The sequence below is a fragment of the Ostrea edulis genome, chromosome 1 (genome assembly GCF_947568905.1).
Source record: "Ostrea edulis chromosome 1, xbOstEdul1.1, whole genome shotgun sequence".
In the NCBI taxonomy this organism is placed as follows: domain Eukaryota; kingdom Metazoa; phylum Mollusca; class Bivalvia; order Ostreida; family Ostreidae; genus Ostrea; species Ostrea edulis.
In genome coordinates this window covers 28,473,862-28,493,558 of record NC_079164.1, presented here as the reverse complement: position 1 = coordinate 28,493,558, position 19,697 = coordinate 28,473,862, and the positions used below count along the sequence as shown (strand labels likewise).

At 36.6% G+C, this 19,697-nt stretch overlaps 2 protein-coding genes across 2 annotated transcripts in view; both read left to right on the top strand.

Annotated features, from left to right (window-relative positions):
* The window catches only part of LOC125663892 (uncharacterized), a 63,512-nt gene extending 47,172 nt beyond the window's left edge, over nucleotides 1-16,340 (top strand). Inside the window, exons 26-35 of the mRNA XM_056160321.1 lie at nucleotides 951-1,102; nucleotides 1,188-2,293; nucleotides 2,726-2,907; nucleotides 5,836-6,077; nucleotides 8,681-8,871; nucleotides 9,570-9,727; nucleotides 10,693-10,821; nucleotides 10,956-11,243; nucleotides 12,116-12,442; nucleotides 12,860-16,340. Coding sequence (XP_056016296.1) covers nucleotides 951-1,102; nucleotides 1,188-2,293; nucleotides 2,726-2,907; nucleotides 5,836-6,077; nucleotides 8,681-8,871; nucleotides 9,570-9,727; nucleotides 10,693-10,821; nucleotides 10,956-11,243; nucleotides 12,116-12,442; nucleotides 12,860-13,356 — 3,272 coding nt within the window. The 3' untranslated portion in view covers nucleotides 13,357-16,340. The remainder of the gene's footprint in view (nucleotides 1-950; nucleotides 1,103-1,187; nucleotides 2,294-2,725; nucleotides 2,908-5,835; nucleotides 6,078-8,680; nucleotides 8,872-9,569; nucleotides 9,728-10,692; nucleotides 10,822-10,955; nucleotides 11,244-12,115; nucleotides 12,443-12,859) is intronic.
* Nucleotides 16,341-16,607: 267 nt separating this feature from the next.
* On the top strand, nucleotides 16,608-18,427 carry LOC125663894 (uncharacterized). The gene is made up of 2 exons (XM_048896319.2): nucleotides 16,608-17,450; nucleotides 17,700-18,427. The coding sequence occupies exons 1-2, from the start codon at nucleotides 16,608-16,610 to the stop codon at nucleotides 18,027-18,029; spliced, it is 1,173 nt and encodes a 390-aa protein (XP_048752276.2). The 3' UTR covers nucleotides 18,030-18,427.
* The last annotated feature ends 1,270 nt before the right edge of the window (nucleotides 18,428-19,697 follow it).

Sequence of the window (19,697 nt, the reverse complement as noted above, 5' to 3'; positions counted from 1 at the left end):
TACATTGACCCTTTTATAGTTGTAAGTCCGATTGAATAAGATTTCCAGTCAACTCGATACCTATTTTCTAGGAAGAGGTTTTTTTTATGTACATCTACCGGTATATATTTTCTGATCATTGATTTTGATCTGTATAACGTATTACCAATAACTTTATTTGGAGTTTGAAAATAATTTTACAGTCTATTTTGTTTCATTTTTTTTGGTCTCTTTGGCATAGTGATTGGACCTATAATTTTACCACATAAAACCGAATATCTGAAATGAAAATTCAGTTACAAGATGCTCACTGTCTAAGCTATTTAATATCAGGGGCACTTGCTGTTATATTAGAGCATGCTCGATACCCAAGCCATCCTTCCAGTAAAGTGTGGGCAAATAATTAGATAATCAATTAACCACTATATAGTAGCTTAATCATAATAATATTGGGAATCCATCTCCCAGCTGTCTCCCCTTTAATTGTAAGAAAAACATGTGATATGTAGAGAATATCTAGTGCATTAGTTCCATCCAATGATTATTGAAATATAGAATACTGATGTTCTTTCATGTTCGCTTAAAAATGATGTATGTTGACTCTAATCAAAATGTAAAAATTATCAATTGAATATATATCCACTACTAACATTGCAGTGATACGTATTTGGGATTGTTATTTCATTTCAGTGATCACTCGTAGCGCTTTGTTACTGATTAAACTGACATTGATGCATTAAAAACACACAATTACTAAGTTGTGTGGCAAGAAAAAAATTATGCTCGTATAAGTAGGACATAGACTTCAGAGTCCAAATTATACTCCCCCCCCCCCCCCCCAAAAAAAAAAAAACCAACTTAAATGCGAGTATATACAGTAAATTTTATACATTTTGATGTACATGTACTTAAAATACAATTTTAAAAAAGTTAAAAGGATGTACACAATTCACAAGAAAGTCTCATTGTAGGATACGACTGGATTTTGCTGGATTCAATTTATCTCCAGAACAAACGAAACCCTGTTGAAATCCAGAAATGGCGGATTTTTTTCACCAAGATTGGAGTGACTGATTTTGTAGAAGTAAAACAGATGAGGATGGAGATCTCAGCAGAAAACATTGTAAGTAGGCTGCAAATTGCTGCTCAAGTCATTCCAATGTGTAGTTGTATTAGTGTACTAATAGATTTATTCTTGTTTTACCAAGAATTCAACTCCTTGGGCTCCACTGTGTGAAATACTTGGTGCCATTCAAGAGGGAAGTTACATTGAAGACTGGTCCTCCACAGAGCTGAGAGAACTGATCCAAAACAATGGCCAACCATCCTCATATTCCCAGCAGATGAGAATCCTCTTTGTCCTTCTGGCAGAGAAGTGGGATAGACACTTCTCAAAATACACCTCCACTTGCCTGTACAACAAATCAGGAGGACGTTGTCAAGATGTGGAGACATCCTTCAGCATACTTCTGAAAACCTCCAGTTGGTTGCCAGGATTACAGACATGTGTAAGTGTGCAGAATGAGATGATATCTGTGACGGAGAAGGTATTGATGATGCAGCCATCTTGTTTGTATGCTCCTCTGCAAAAGATAATGGACCTAATGTCACACTCTGTGCTTTATCTAGGCATTCAGATGCCACCTGGAAGTTCATTTGGACAGTTTTTAGGAATTAAACATCATGTAGGACTTCAGGATTTAAAGAAATGCTTGATCGAGTGGGGCAACAGAGAGTCGGAGCAAATGCCCAAAATATTTGTCACCACTCAAAAACACATCTTTAATGTATATCACTGGCTTAATGGCCAACTTCCTCCAGTAGAAACCACGGAACTCTTCCAAAACCACCCAGTCATCTTTGTGCCAGGTAAACCCTTGCCAGTAAGGATCGAATCTGGTTCTGTGAACCTGAGGTCATTGAACAGTCTAGTAGCTGGTAGAATGCTAACCAACAAAGAGGTGTGGTGGTCAGATCCTACTGGATTGATATTGAAGCACAGCAACATCATTGAAGATTACCATTTAGAGCTAGCTAAGAATGCTCTTCTTTTTGACACTTATGGACAAATGCTTGATCTCAAAGTAATGTTTGTGAATGCTGGGAAAATCTCCATAGAACCCAGTATATTGGAGTATTGCGAGTTACTCGTTTTGATGGGACAAGTTCTCAGTCTGTCTGATAAATCAGTCTTATCCGATGCTCTACAGTTGTATGCTACCATTGGGGGGAAACTAAAACCAGAGGAATCCCAAGCGATGCCTTATCAAACGAAGCAGAATGTCCTCGAGATACAGAGAGTAGGACTGAGAAAGTAAGTGCATGCTGTAGCTTCCATTTTGTGTTACATAGTTATTGTTGACATTGTAAATCCTACAGGAAAGCTGTGACTTCTAACTTAATAATAATAATTTTTAAAAAATGAGGGACTTATTTTCAGGAAGAAATTCTTGTTGCAATCTGTAACCAAAGTGAATGCATAAAAAAATAAAAGGAAATTATTTGATTTGGTTGTACATGTATCATTACTTTTGTATGTGGTCAGTGCATTAATTTGCTACTACGTGTACATGTATTATGTGCTTAGAAAGTTAGGAACTTTCATTTCGGCTGCCTTTTCTTTAACTTGATTTGTTGGCTTACCTCTAGTATTGGGGTACAGCAATTCCTCACCCATTAGATGATGTTCATAATGTTGTTTTACCATGATGCTGAAGATATGAATGCAGGAAAATTTGTTCTGCAGGAAACTTGAAGGACAGAAGATTCTTGCCACAACCAACAATAAATGGGTGGGGGTGGAGGAGAACCCCATGATAGCAGACAACAGGGAACTAGAGAAAATGTTTGAGAAGAAAGACCACATCAACTTTGTTATCATGGAGGATAAAACTCCACAGCCCAGACGTGGAGGAAAAGCAGTTTTAGGCTAGTTTATTTTTTAATTGTCACAGAGTCTGTGAAGCACAATTGCAAGTTATTTTTTAATTGTTGCAAAGTGTGTGCAACACAAATTTGCCATTATTTTGCTGAATGTTTACCATTAACAATTTTGGTCTGGATGATGATTGGTATTGATACCTTATGTTGGATTGAAAGCACAATATGCAAATGATATTCAAATCCCTTTCATCGTAGTGATTACAAAATTCAAGGTCAATTCAATTTTTGCTATGAATAGACAGGTTTTTGGTTTCTGTATAACAAATGCAGCAAGCTTGAAATTGTTTGAAACCAAACTGCATACTGTATAACAGCCTTATTTTTTGCTGCATTTTGATTTTTATACACCCGTCATGAGATGGGATGTATTACAGTTTGTTATGACACTGTGTGTGTGTCTGGTTGGCTGGCCATCCATCTGAGGTCATGTTTTCTGGACTTTTTCCCGTAATGGATACATGTAAAGCATTGAAATTTGGTCACAATTTCTCCCTCAAGCAGTGTGAGTTTGTATTCCAGCTGGATTTGTGCATCATGACCTACTTTACAGCTAAAAGTTGGTTAAATAGTTTTCTGGACTTTTTTTGTTGTGGATATAGATATTGCCCCGAAATTTAGTCACAAGCTTTCTCATTGAGAAATACAAGTTCAGCTTGCATTTCAGCTTAATTGGTACACCTTGACTTACTTTAGGGCTAAAAGTAGGTCGAATTGTTTCCTGTACATTTTTAGGTCAGTTCGTTGTCATCTGTTGTCATGCGTTACAAATTGAACATTTTTAACTTCTTCATAACTACTATTCCAATTGTTTTCAAATTTGGTGTGAAGCAAGGGGACACAAATTGTAAATTTCAGGACGGACTCCTGCACCCCTGGGGCCCTAGGGGTAGGGCCAAAAGTGACCAATTTTCAAAAATATTCTGATGTAGTGCAGGAAGTCCTCTACCAATATTGTAAATTTCATGATCCCCGGGTTAGGCGTTCTGACCCCAGGGTGGGGCCAAACTCACTATATAGCCTTTATGTGTAAAACACTTAAATTACATCTTCTTTAGTGCTATTGATATTAAATTGAAACTAAATGGATATTTAGAAAGAGCAGGTAGTCCTTTACCAAAATTGTAAATTTGATGATCTCTGGGGTAGGGGTTCTGACCCCAGGGTGGGGTCAAACTTAGTATATAGTATTTATGTGTAAGTTTACTGTATAAAATCTAAATGCATACTTAGGAATAGCAGAAAAGGATGTACAAAAAAAATGGTAAATTTCACAACCCAGGGTTTTGACTCTAGGATGGGTCCAAATTAGTAATATCAATTAAGGTTTTAATGTTTATACACCTATTATATTTTGTAAAGCCTTTCATCAATGTATGCACTTTTGAGGGCATTGAAGTTTTAAGAACACATCTTGTTTTATACTGTTGCTGAACATTTTTGCTTAGGGCTATTCCAGAAATAAATACATGGGGGGTCGGGAGGCACCTTTTGTATATACCAAGCACCCATAAAAAAAAATAAAAAATTACCCCATGACCCATCAAATTAATAAACTCATTTTACAATGACCCATCTAATAAAAAAAAAAAACTAACCAGACCCACCACAAAAATATTTTTAAAAATGAAAACGGTACAAATCTCGCGAGGTTTTCGGGACAAACATTCTAGTCAACGACGCGGTAATGCCTGTGCGACATTGTATCACAGTAGTTCTGAAGAAACGATGTCACATCAACAATCATAGGCATCTATGGCGGGAATGTTGGAAAGATTGGGAGTCCAAACGATGCTATTATCATGAAATGGGTATGGATATGTTTTTCCACGAATCGTTCGTCTTCTAATGGAGCCCGCGCCTGGAGGCCTCTATATCACCATCACACCGACTGATAAATATAACGCATCGGTACCCTCGTATAAATCAACTAAGGTTTGCCTATTTTTATTAGAAAATGGAATACCTATTGGTTTCAAAATATTCCCAAAATCGATGCACTGTAAACTGTAATAATCTACAGAACAGAGTTCGCCGCCATCACGTCCAAAGGGACCCTACTAAACGCGCCTCTAATTTGAAGAGTGCCGTAATGGAAAGTTATGCGCTGCAAAGAGCGACAACTCGAATAGTTCTATGTTACTTCCGATTTCCGATTTCGAAAGCACGTTTTCAATTTTCCCTCCGACGTTTTGTAACCAACACGACAAGAGCGACAATAAAAATATTCTGAAAACTCAACACCCACGTGGCACAAAATAAAACAATAGAAACTACCCATTACCCATAATAAATATTTTTTTAACAGTCCAACCACGGACCAATTAAAATATGAAAAAATACGACCACCCACACAAAAAAATATCATTTGCCGCCCGACCCCCCCATTTGATCATTTCTGAAACAGCCCTTAGATATTCAGAACAGGAAATTTTTCAAGCCCTTGGGAGTAGTGAACTTTTTCACTAGTACTCAGGTGACTGTTAAGGCCTTTGGGCCTCTTGTCTCATGGATACAAATATTACACTGAAATTTTGTCATCAAAATTGTTTGCAATACTCATGTTGTTATTTCACTGTGGGCTAAAATTTAAATTTACTGTAAATATAACCTATCCTTAGCAAACTGATTGAGGCAAAAGAAACATCAGTATTCAGAATCAAATTTAAGGCTTTAACAGTCTTGTGTGGGGAATGTCTCTTTTGTTGACGTTTGTAATTATATTTGTAATTTGCTGCATCCATTCAGTGTTGCATGCATCAAAACTTGACACATCTCTCCTCACGTCTGTTGTAATTCTACAGAATGCTGCATCTTGATTGCCATAAAATTCTTGCTTTTAAGATATAGTAAGGTGATCCCTTTTTTTTTAGTACAAAGAGTTTGCTTTATAACATTTTATTTTGTTATCTACAGACCGAAACTTGGGAGAAAAACTTTTGCCATTCTATGAACTCTGTTCTGTGAAGAAGCTATCAGAATGTGTAGATGTTCGGGAAATTTCTGAGATGTTTGAGCCCTGCCCAGACCTGCAGTTATACATGCATGTAACAGTGCCTTTGTTACAGAGATACATCTATAAGTTTCAGCCTGACAATTACCAGGACCTTCAGAACCAGAACTTCCCACAGCGACTGGCATCATTGCAGTTCTTCAAGGTATGTTATTGGAAGGATATGTCATGATAAAAATACGTCTTTTCACAAGTATTCTGAATGCTTGTGTAACTGTTTTCTATAATCTACTTTTTGATTGCCTAATGTACTGATGTTTGAGACTATTAAATGAACATTAACAAGATGAAAAGCTTTCCATTGTGACATAAAATTCAGTTTGTGACACGCTGCCTGTAAAACTCAGTTTGTGACACGTTGCTGGTAAAACTCAGATTGTGACACGTTGCCTGTAAAACTCAGTTTGTGACATGTTGCCTGTAAAATGCAGTTTGTGACATGTTGCCGGTTAAACTCAGTTTGTGACACATTGCCTGTAAAACTCAGTTTGTGACACGTTGCTGGTAAAACTCAGTTTGTGACATGTTGCCGGTTAAACTCAGTTTGTGACACATTGCTGGTTAAACTCAGTTTGTGACACGTTGCCGGTTAAACTCAGTTTGTGACACGTTGCTGGTTAAACTCAGTTTGTGACACGTTGCCTGTAAAACTCAGTTTGTGACACGTTGCCTGTAAAACTCAGTTTGTGACACGTTGCCGATTAAACTCAGTTTGTGACACGTTGCCGATTAAACTCAGTTTGTGACACGTTGCCGATTAAACTCAGTTTGTGACACGTTGCTGGTAAAACTCAGTTTGTCACTGTTAAATCAGCATTAATGGTCTCAAATAACAAATGAGAAAATAGATATCCCCTAAATAAATTTATCAAGGTGGACTCCTAATGTTTCTATCAGGGAACGGGGAATGTTAACAGGAAAGTACTAACCATACACTTGGGGGGATGTTATACCATAAGATGATAAATCAGAGGGCATATTGATTTTGATCTGCCAGTCAATCCAGACCTTTAAGCTCAGTCATAATACAGTAAATCATGGTTACAGTGAGCATACTATAATGAATTCACACTTACAGCGAAATCAATTAATCATTCCCTGTAGTTATACCCCCCGAACGAAGTTCTGGGGGGTATATAGGAATCACTCTGTCTGTCTGTCCGTCTGTCCGTCCGTCCGTCTGTCTGTCTGTGCAGATTCGTGTCCGGGCCATAACTTCTTTGTTCTTTGACATAGGCATACCATATTTGACACATGAGTGTATCACCAGGAGACGATGTGTCATGTACCTTCATGACCTCCATATGACCTTGAACTCAAGGTCAAAATTAAAGGTTTTTACAATGGATTCATGTCCGGGCCATGACTTCTTTGTTCTTTGACATAGGCATATCATATTTGACACATGAATGTATCACCATGAGATGATGTGTCGAGTACCTTCATGACCTGTATATGACCTTGAACTTTGACCTCAAGGTCAAAATTGATTATAGGGTTTTGACATAGTCATACCATAAGACATGGGTGTATCACCATGAGACTATGTGTCATGTACATTCATGACCTCTTTATGACCTTGACCTTTGATCTCAAGGTCAAAATTATAGGTTTATGCCATGGATTTGTGTTCGGACTATATCTTCCATTTTCTTCTACAAATGCATACCATATTTTTACACTCAGGAAAGAGGTAATTTATACCTATTAACAACACCCTTTGGGAGATTGGGGTAAGCGGGGGGTATTCTTAGTGAGCATTGCTCACAGTACATCTTGTTTTAAAATGTATTATGAACTTATTGGATTTAGCAAATAAGTTTATAACAAATCAAAATTGTTCACCCCAGCACTTTGTTATAAACGTGTCTTACTGTATTACCCTTTTGAAATCTACGTGAATAAGATAAACACTTTGTATTCCTTGAACTGGACTAGGCTAGGTTTAACGAGCTCATATTGTTATCTTCAATTTTTGTGTCGCCTGCGTTACGCAGTGGCGACACATAGGGATCACTATCTGTCGTCCTGCATCGTCGTCTGGCGGCGGCGTCTGGCGTCGTCGTCGTCACAAAAAATTTCTGTCACAGTTTTCTCAAGAACCACATGGGGCAACTCCCTGATATTTGGCACAGAGCATCAGTGTGGCCAACTGTATTGTGTAAGACATTTTCGAATCTGTCGCTTATCAACTTCCTGTTTGCCGGGACTTAGAATTTTTTACAGCAAAAAAAATTCTGTCACAGTTTTCTCAAGAACCACATGGGGTAACTTCCTGATATTTGGCACAGAGCATCACTGTGGCCAACTGTATTGTGTAAGACATTTTCGAATCTGTCGCTTATCAACTTCCTGTTTGCCGGGACTTAGAATTTTTTACAGCCAAAAAATTTCTGTCACAGTTTTCTCAAGAACCACATGGGGCAACTCCCTGATATTTGGCACAGAGCATCAGTGTGGCCAACTGTATTGTGTAAGACATTTTCGAATCTGTCGCTTATCAACTTCCTGTTTAGTGACAAAAACCATTTCAATAATTTACTTTTTCAACATTATACGTGATATATTACATATAGAATGAACTAGCAGGCGACACATGTCTTCCGGGGAAGACTTAATACTGCGTTGTTGAAAAATGAAATGTAAGGATTCGTAAAGTAGAACCCGAGAACTAGCTGTTTTTAATCAAAATATGCATTATCGTTTAAACATGTACATATAAATGCAACTGTTCTTTTTCCATTTCAGGTAAGAACCCTGGAGGTGAAGTATTCATTAAAACACAGCCCTGATGTCATTGTCCTGAGGAAGGAGAAATGTGTGCAGAAGGACAATGCTTTTTATTTCCATCGAGAACACACGGAGTCTTATCCAGACATTAACAAAGAAATTGCCAAATTCTTCTCCAACTCAGACGACAGGTGCTCCAAAGATCTGAGGTAAACATGACTGTGCAGAATGACTGCAAGATCTGTGATATGACACACATGTACAGTTAATACATAAGGACGTAGCCGGTTTTGTAACCAGGTGTCAATGCAAACATCTTTGTATATGCAGCATTCCCACCCCCACCCCCCTACCTTATGGAAATGGTATTGATACCCATTCAATTGGGGGAGAATGGCATCAAAGTAGAACAAATTGGGAATTTTCTTTCATGTCAAAATATGGCATATGTTTTAAAATTAACACTAGAATAAATAAGAATATAAACAAATATTCATTAAATTGTTTACAAGTTTACAAAAAAAAGCACCATTCTATTGACCTGTAGTTTCTATTTAGGAGGAAGTGAAGAAACTCTTACGTGAAGAAACGTTTACGAGTCATACAAGGCGAATTATGAGCCTCAAATTTTGAAGACTTAGCAGTTTGTTACAGGGCATTATTCAGCTTCAAAAGTTATAGTATTTGACATTGGGAATGGTACAGTTTATCAGTACCAGTTATAAATGGGAAAAAATGCTGATATTGTTATTTATTATCCCTGTTACAAATGTGCTTGGCCTCTGTGAGTTGATACACTAGATTCTCATTCTTCATGAAATTACATGTATGGAAACCTGTCCATGGAATTGAAGATAGATTTTAATATGGAGTGTTTATAATATTCCCTTTCTCTCTGTTACTACAGGGCTTTTCTGAATGATCTAATCACACCAATTACCAAGGAACCACATACTCTAGAGGATGTGATGGAACAGAATGACTGCTACCCGCTTCCACCGAGTGAACCAGTCTGGTTTGTCCCTCAACCAATTTTACCAACTTACCAAAGGCCAGTTGAACCAGGTTGGTGTATCAGAAAAACTATATTGTATACCAACTTTGTGATTTGTGAACATAAACACATTGATGACGAGTTATATTCACAAGCAATTGTTCATTGCAGTACTCTAATAATTCTGTGTAAACAAAATGACCATTGTACAAGAACAAGGCAAAGCTGGTATCCATACAGCATTCTCTCACCAGAGGGCGTATTACACTAGCTTCACTTACACCTCTGTCAACGCTTGGAATCACATGACAATTTAATCACATGATATAAACAGACTTCTTTCTCGTTTCCTTTCCCTTTGAAAGTTCTGGCAACAGGTGATATGTCAGGCTCTTTTCATTTTTGCACTTTGTTAAGTACATTTTTACCATTTAGCTGTTTTTCTTTTATTTTACAAGTTTCATCGTACTTTTTACAGCCTTGCCCTCTTACTTTTGATTCCATGTTTATATCAAATCTCCACCACATGATTCATACACATAATACAAAGTAGTTCCAAATTTAGGATCAGAAAACAGCAAGTTTAAACAATTTACAGTAAGCATCAATTTAATTGCACCAAAAGCATTTCATGATATGACTAAATATTTAGTCCAAAACATAAATGTTGGATATTAGAAACTTTTACAAGATTTCTGTAAATTAAACACTGACAGAGGTATAGTGCAAGTAGAGCACGGAGCTCTGGGTAGAGAATGTTCATACACCAACAGTTCAAAACTGACACACTGCAGTATGACAATATTAAAATTTCATAACATCTCTCTGACACACTGCAGTATGACAATATTAAAATTTCATAAAATCTCTCTGACACACTGCAGTATGGCAATATTAAAATTTCATGAAGCCTCTGACACACTGCAGTTTGGCAATATCAAAATTTCATGAAGTTTCTGACACACTGCAGTATGACAATATCAAAATTTCATGAAATCTCTGAAGGTTGTACACCTTTATTTTATTTTCCCAACAGAAATTGAATCATGGCCTGAGGAACCAGATTCAGGGGGAATGAGAACAGCAAACCAGACAGAGGAAGGAAGTCAGGGACTAAAAGCATGGCCACCAATGTCGAACACCCAGGGGGCAGCTCAAAACAAAGGTTAGTTCAATAGAAATCCTTACTACCAATGTCACAAAGTTCATTCACTGGTAAAGAAATACAAAGTTGAAACAAGATAAACAGTGATTTTGTTTCATTTGTAACTAGTTAATGGTTGTGAGTTTTACTTGCAGTTCGAAAGGAGAGAGAAGAAAAAGTTGCTGATTCTAAAGTTTGGCCTCCACCCAAAGCCCCAGATTACATGAAGAGTGTGAAGGAACTGCCCAGTCAGTTTAAGGTCACAGATGAAAGGAAGCCCCCTGGTGGTGAGGAAAGTTCTGAGGCAAGCAAGGGAGATCACTCCTCAGGAGGAAGAGGAGGGATCACTGTACATGAGAGGACTGAGGGACAGCCCTACAACAGACAGGAGAGTAATGAGGAGGGCCCAGGAGCTGTGTATGGGAGGCAGGACAGTGAAGGAAGTAAGGAACCCAGTGGTGAAGGATGAATTCTTGTTGTTAAAAATTGTGATGAATGTTTGTGGTAAATGTATGTGATGAATGTTTGTGATTTAATGCTTGTGGTGAATGTTTGTGGTTAATGTTTGTGATGAATTTAATGTTTGTGATGAATGCTTGTGGTAAATGTTTGTGTTGAATGTATGTGATGAATGCTTGTGGTAAATGCTTGTGTTGAATGTATGTGATGAATGCTTGTGGTAAATGCTTGTGGTGAATATTTGTAATGTTTGTGTTGAATGTATGTGATGAATACTTGTGGTAAATGCTTGTTGAATGTATGTGATGAATGCTTGTGGTAAATGCTTGTGTTGAATGTATGTGATGAATCTTGTGGTAAATACTTGTGGTGAATATTTGTAATGTTTGTGTTGAATGTATGTGATGAATGCTTGTGGTAAATGCTGGTGTTGAATGTATGTGATGAATGCTTGTGGTAAATGCTTGTGTTGAATGTATGTAAATGTTTGTGGTAAATGCTTGTGGTGAATATTTGTAATGTTTGTGTTGAATGTATGTGATGAATGCTTGTGCTGAATGCTTGTGATAAATGTTTGTGGTGAATATTTGTGGTGAATGTTTGTGTGAATGCTGGAGACGAATCAGCAAAAGTCAATGATTTCTAAAAGTGTATTGAAAAGCAGTTGTAACAGTGTTGCCTCTATATGATACTGTTTTTTCTGTTGTGATGAGCTTTTCATATGTTAGAACTGTTTTTGTCATAATTGAATTAGACAGATGCAGTGGGAGAAATATGATAGGTTTAAAGTCTATCTTGCCAATTAAGAATTTAGTGTTTGTTTTATTTTCAAATTGGTCTTTGATACATTTTGTAGAAGGCACAAAAAGAAAGATATTGGAAAATGAGACAGAGTCTTCAGGAGAGAATAAAAGATCTGTCTCACGGGAGGAGAGAGAGGGAGGACAGGAGGCTGCAGGTGTCAAAACAGAAGGAGCCCACCACTCAGCAGTGCCATCTAGTGGTGATGACATAACAAGGGAAAGGGGAACTCATACAAAAGAGTCTTTTACAAATAGTGAAGAGAAGGGTCATTGGCAGGGAGATCAGGAACATCATATTAAGCCAAGTGGAAAACGGAGGCATCCAACTGATAACAGCCAGGGGCCGCCCCGCATCCCAGAGTCCAAGAAAATCCTGATGGGTGTGTACACATGTTCAGTTATACTTGTTCCCACCTAACATAATTATTTACTTGGTATAAAGAAACATCTAGAAAATAATTTAAGAATTCCTGAAAGTGTTCAGAGTTTGGTGTTGAAATGTATGGATTGATTTACATTTTGAATTACACACAGTGGACAAGTTATCTTGTAATTGAAATGAATGAATATCAGTAATTCTCAGTATTTCGTATTTCTCAGTAGAACATATTAGATTCTTAAATTTTCATCTGGATTTCTTGAAAATTTGTACATCAAAACACAAATTCCCTATTCTATATCTACTTTTAAAAATTACTTACTTCTAAAATCTCTTTATATTATGATACCTGTGCATTTTATGTAAATACTAAGTACATGTATGACAATTGATGATGCATTTTGGCTTCATATTGTAGATCATCCAGCTTGGACGGGGTTGGCGAGTGATTACACTTATGAAGAGTTAGGACAAGGTTCCAATCTCAAGGCTGTACCAGACATATCTCTAGACCTTGACCAGGACGAGTCAAACTTACAAGAAATAGGTCGTTGGGGTGAACACCTTGTCCACCAGTATCTCTTACGCCAGCAGGAGGTGGATCCGAGTATTATTGAAATCAAGTGGTGTAACAAAGAGAATGAGCAAGGAACGCCATATGACTTTGAATTATCTCATAGGAGAGACACTGAAGTGATCAAAACCTTTATTGAGGTCAAGGCTACCTTGACTGATGACAAAGACGTGTTTGAGATTTCCTCCCAACAGATTCAGTTTGCGCAGCAGCACCGCGAAAACTTTCAGATCTACCGTGTGTTTAATGCCGGTGACCTGGAACGAGTGCGATTAGTCAGGATTGACAACCTGTGTCTGAGGCTGGACCAAAAGCAGGTCCGGTTATGGATGATGATTTAATTAAAACTGGGAGAGTGGTCAGTGAGGAATTGGAGAATGGTCAGTTGGATATGAGAGAGTGGTCAGTGAGGAAGTGGAGGAGTGTGGTTGTAGTTGAGCTACAATACAGAACCTATTCAATAACTGAAAGTATTCACCATTGGAAATCTACCACAAATTATACTATGTTGGATCCCAGGTTTTAAATTTACAATTGTATCATGTTCTTGATTATATTTAAGAATGCAGCAAGAAACAGATTTAGCAAATGCCTCTGGGAGGACTAAAACTGCTGTGCCATATAATTTATTTAGTTTTTTCCTATGGAATTCTTTTTATTTGCTTTGTTTTAATGAGGCTTTTAGTATAATCATTCATTGATGTTTATCAACAACTGTGGTTTCATCAAATTTCATGGATACTGTTCCATAAATTTATTTCATAGGTACTGTTTTGTAATTTTTTTTTTTACTTCAATGGTACTGTTTTGTAAAGGTACTGTTGTGTAAATAGGTTATTTCATGGAATTCTACTTGATTTTCTTCCATAAAGAGCAAAGTTTGTGTTTTTTGTGGACTGCATGGCCACAAACATGAAAAAAAAAGAACTAAAATTTGTATCTAGCAAAAAATGTTGAAACCGCAGTATTTTTCCACGTAATACTTTAATCATAATTGATTTTTTTTTTTTACAGTTTAGTATTTTAGTAATTTTTTAAATTGCTTTTTAGTTCACTTGAGTCAGAGGCACAAGTGAGTTTCTCTGATTGAAATTTGTCCATTTTCTGTCATCATTCTCGTTATAAACTTTTCACATTTCATTTCCTTTTCTAGAACCACATGGCCAATTTCAACCAAACTTGGCACAAAGTAATCTTTGGTAAAGGGGTTTCAAGTTCGTTCCAATGATGTGCCATTGCCCTAATCCAAGGGAAAATAGTCTGACTCAAGAAAAAGCAAAAATAGAGTGGAGTCATTTAAAAATCTTATTAAGAACCATTGGGCTAGGAAAAAATAAAAATACTTATTTGAAGTTTCAAGTTTGTACAATTCATGCCCCCCAGGGGTAGGTTGGGGCAACAATAGGGGATTGAAGGTTTACATGGGGATATATAGGTAAATCTTTCAAAATCTTCTCAAGAATAGAAGGGCCATGATTAGTCATATTAGTATGCAAGCATCCTCAGGAAGTATAGATTCAAATGTCTTCCAATCATGGCTGCAAAGGGTAGGTGGGGTCACAATAGGAAAACAATTTTTTATAGGGGTATATATAGGGGTAGCACTTTAAAAACTCTTTTTCTCAAAAGCAACACTGCCATGATTAGTCATATTAATATGCAAGTATCATCGACAAATAGTGCAGATTCAGATTTATTCAATTTGTGACTCCCAGGGGTAGGATTGGGCCTCAATTAGGGGTCAAAGTTTCATGGGATAATATAGTAAAAGGTCTTATAACAGTCTTCTTCTCATGAACAGCCAGGCCATGATTACTCATGCTGACAGACAAACATCCCCAGGTAGTGCATATTCAAGTTGACTGAAGCCATGGTCCCTGGTTTAGATGGGGCCACAAAAAGTGGTAACATTAAAACAAATATTATTCCCAAGACCAACAGGACTATAATTAGTCATCCTGATATAAAAACATCAGGTAGTGGAGATTCAAGTTGATTTAAATCATGGCCTTGGGGATGAGGGGTGAGAGATTTATAAAGTTATGATGTTTATATTCTCTTTGGTATTGAGCAGATATCGACTTTTCTTTGTGGTCAGCAACATGCTCAGGTGAGCGATGTGGTACATGGGCCTCGATCTTGTTCATTTTTGTTTTTACGCACAAAGAAATTGCCATATGAGACCTTTGATTGATCAGCTATATGGGGTCTGCATAAGATTTCTACAGCATGGTCTGTCTAAGGACAGTAGTTGTCTCGTTTTGATAAACTAAAATATTCATTGTCTTTCAGTTATATTGTTAACATTACATTATATGTATTGATTTGTTGAGATAACTTTTCATATATTTTTTTATAGTATTTGTAGCTTATTAAAGGCAGACCAAAACATGTATGCAAGAATAGATTTTCTTGCTTGTTTGTTTTTTCTCTGCATTGCCATTTTATGTTGACATTGCAAGTAACTGATAAATCACTAGGGACCACAATTTTTCCCCACCCATCACTTCTGTTTAGTGACATACTATTGCCCATCAACAGTATTGTTGTTAGCTGTAGTTCCAATTTGATGCAGCATATGGGAGTAGTGAACATGTACATGCAGAATGAAAAATGAAAACCTCATTCGTTTTATGTAATTATTATTTACACACACAGGTTTATACTCCAAGGCAATATATGTCTCCATCTTTAGGGTCATACGCACCGTTTCTGACATTCTTTTCTAAAATTATTTTTTCATCTCCTTGATATGAAGAGTTCTTTAAATATATGATTTCTGAAATAAGTTTAAGTTTTATATTGTAGTGATATTACCACACTTTGTATAAATGGCCTGGTAAGCTCAGTGGTTTAGACCACCTAACTAGTAATGCAAATGTCCGGGGTTCAAACCACGAATGATCCAAAGATTTTTCGCCCATTCTTTTCTACAATTACAGTGTACTTAGTCGATGTTCAGAGAAACAAACTTTTATAATACTATAAGAGCTGATTTTACATTTTTACTTGCCACAACCAGGAACTAGCAAAATATGCAAACTTTGAAATAAGCCTGGTAATATTCCCCAAGTTTTTTGTACAAACAAGATAGAATGCAAGTGAATTGTACTTGAAATGTTACAGAAAATTATTTATTATTGAGAAACATTGTTACAGTATATGTCCTTAACACCATTGGTTAGTCTTGTCATCCACTTATTTTGTGGTTAGTCTTGCTTTTATTATGTTGTGCTTGTTAGTGCAATATTAATTAGATCACTGTTTGTTGTGATATTTGTTTGTTTTTAGTACTATTTATTCATAATAAACATTGTTACAAGATTGATTTTTTAAAATTATTTCCCTTTGAATAAAATTGTTATGTACGAAAGCCCATTGAGCTCATTTCCGTAGCTCAAAATTTTTTTTTTTTTCGCGAATAAACGCGTAACGTTCGCGAATAAACGCGAAATTTTCGCGTTATAACGCGTAACTTTCGCGTTATAACGCGTAAATTTTGCTTATAAACGCCAACGTTGGTGTAAACCCCAATTTACCGATTAAATGCCTCACTATTATGGAGGTAGCATGATATAATTTGTTCATTGCAATGAAGAATAATGAAAGACTTGTCCAGCTGTACTTTGAACTTGGACTATCATATACTGAAATTTTAAACTTTCTTGCAATTGTGCATCAAGTCATTATTAGTAAGTCGACATTGAAAAGAACGCTGAAAAGATTACGACTAACGAGAAGAAAAAAATATTCTGATGTCTGCGATGTTGCTTTGTTTATTTTGAATGAACTGCAAAATTCGGGACAGCTTCATGGCTACAAATGGATGCACAACAAGTGTAAACTCTCTGGATTAACAGTTTCTCGAGACACAGTGTATCATCTCATGAAAATTTTAGACCCAGATGGGATATTGAAACGGAAGAGAATAAGACTACATAGACGGCAATATGTCAGCAATGGTCCTGATAACGTATGGCATATTGACTCATATGATAAAATGAAGCCATACGGCATAGCTATAAATGGATGTATTGATGGATTTTCAAGAAATGTGATTTGGTTGGAGGCCAACTCAACCAACAGCGATCCGAAAGTTATAGCTGATTACTATATAAAAGCCGTGCAACGCCGGAGGGGATGTCCCCAAAGGATAAGAGCTGACATGGGGACGGAAAATGTTTACATCGAGCAAGTGCAGAAGTTTCTAAGACGCAATTATATCGACGCTCAGTCTGGTGAAAAAAGTTTTATATATGGGAAAAGCACGCACAATCAAAGAATAGAATGGTTTTGGGGAATTCTAAGAAAGGAAGTTGGGCAGTTCTGGATGGCTTTATTCGCAGATATGGCCAATTGCATTGGAGAAACTACCTTCTGCGGAACTTTTTTGGACAAAAATTTAGTACAGTTCTGTTTTATGGATATCATTCAGGTAAGTATTTAAGGAACCACAAATATTTTTATGATCAATATGCAGATTGTTTGAATATTGAATTCCAAGTACGCGAGCGGCTTTAGTTATCGAGCAATAATTTGTACTTTGAAGGAACAAAACTTGTCCGTATGTCTTTCTCTCTATTTCTTTCTTTCTTCTAAGGATTTTTCAAATATAATAGCTGTAACCCGATGTAAATAGTATGAACATTAAACACATATTCTACCTTAATTTTCATTTTTATAGAAAGATTTGGATAACTTGGTGGAAATCTGGAACACTCATACTATCTCTGGTGGAAAAGACATGCATGGTGGGAACAGACCAATTATGCTCTACTCGCTTCCTGAACTATATAACAAACAACACTGCCATTGTTACGCAGATGAAACAGAAATCACTGCCTGCTCGGAAGAAACTACGCCAAAAGCTGAGTTTTCTTGTGACGAGACTGTTCGAGATCTACGCCTATTGCTTATGGAGGAAGATAGATATGAATCTCCGAGAGATTCCGAGGAAGCAAAAAAGCTATACATTCATCTTAGGGGAAAAGTCTTTAATAGAACTTATTTCTGATTTCAACAATTTCTATACAGGGTCAGGATGCAATGTAATAATGAATATGATTACCAAAGTAAACCTGCGCAATTTCACTACACATCGAAGAAACATTAAATTATGTGATATTAACGGTCGAGTAAAACACTGGTCTGTAGGGAAAATGAAATGAGGAGGTTTTATAACAGTGGACTCTTTTTACGTGTATTATATATTTAGATAAAAGGCCCATGGGGGTGTCACGGTCACCTGAGAGTCATGACCTTTTCTTGATAAGACCAACTTAGTTCGACCTGGAAATGGAACTCTGAATTTAGTGCCATGCATTTCACAAATTGGTGAGGATTCTATCTTTATTATCATATTTGTGAAGCAATCATATTTGTACTGCAACTCGGTATAAAGTCTGCTTACTGGGCCTAAATGTTCATGAATAACTAAAATTTTCAAAGGTATACTGTATGAAAAATTGTCAATGTATGACCGACCAATCTCTTACCTGGGGCCTTGATTCTGATCCGAGGGGACATGAATTCAAAATCTTGGTAAAGGGCTAGCTGCCTATAATAATCATACAAACAGTTTGACTGGGAGATGTCCAGAGGAAAAGAAAAATATTTTCAAAGGTGTTCTACAATTTCAATATATGACCACCCTGTAGCCTGAAACTTGGACCCAGAAGCCATGAATTTTATAATTTTGGTAAAGGACTAAGTACTCATTGTATTCATGCAAACTATTTGTCTGCTTGATATCCAGGAGTACAGAAGGTTTTTATGACCCTGTAATCGGAGATTCGAGGGCATATAGTTTTTGGTCTGTCCATCTGTCTGTCTGTCTGTTTGCAAAAACTTTAACTTTGGTCATAACTTTTGAATGGATGGTGATAGGGCTTTCATATTTCACATATGTATTCCTTTTGACAAGACCTTTCGTTTGGTACCATACATGTAATTATTTTGCTGCCATACCGGAGGATCGGTGTTTCACAAACACGTCTTGCTGTGGGTTTTTTTCAAAAGTATAATGCATTTTCAATATTTTATCAACTTACTGCCACCCTTGGATCTGAATCCAGGGATCATATACTTCACAGATTTGGTATTATAACCATGCGTACATGAGCATAAACCATGAAATTCACAATTCGTGTTCCCCAGTACTCAGAGATGCTATCTAAAAAACTTCGTTGACATTTATTCAACCGTTCCAGAAAAGAAGCTGATAATGTTCAAAAGTTTACGATTGATGAACGGTGCCCGACGTCAGATGAAAACAGACATGCAATTTACTGAGATGCTAAATATACCAAATGATAAATAATCACGAATTTAAAAAAAATGATTTAAACAATTAAAATTCATAAAATTTACCGTCTTATATTATTTCCTGACAAGTTCAACTTCCCCTTTTATTTTAATTTTTGTAAAGGGGGGGGGGGGGGGTAATTTTAGGAAAAATCTGAACTGAAACTACAAACATGATATTAACGCATATTAACAGGTAAAGGAAAAACAGTCTTTAAATATGCCATAATTATGATTATAAAATATTTGTGTATACGATATCATAATCGTGATTAGCTGTGCTTATTCAGTTGAAAAGGGTCATTTAAGACTGGTTAATGGATATTCTATCTTTTTATTTAAAGATTACCAACGTTATTCAGTACACGTACAATATTAC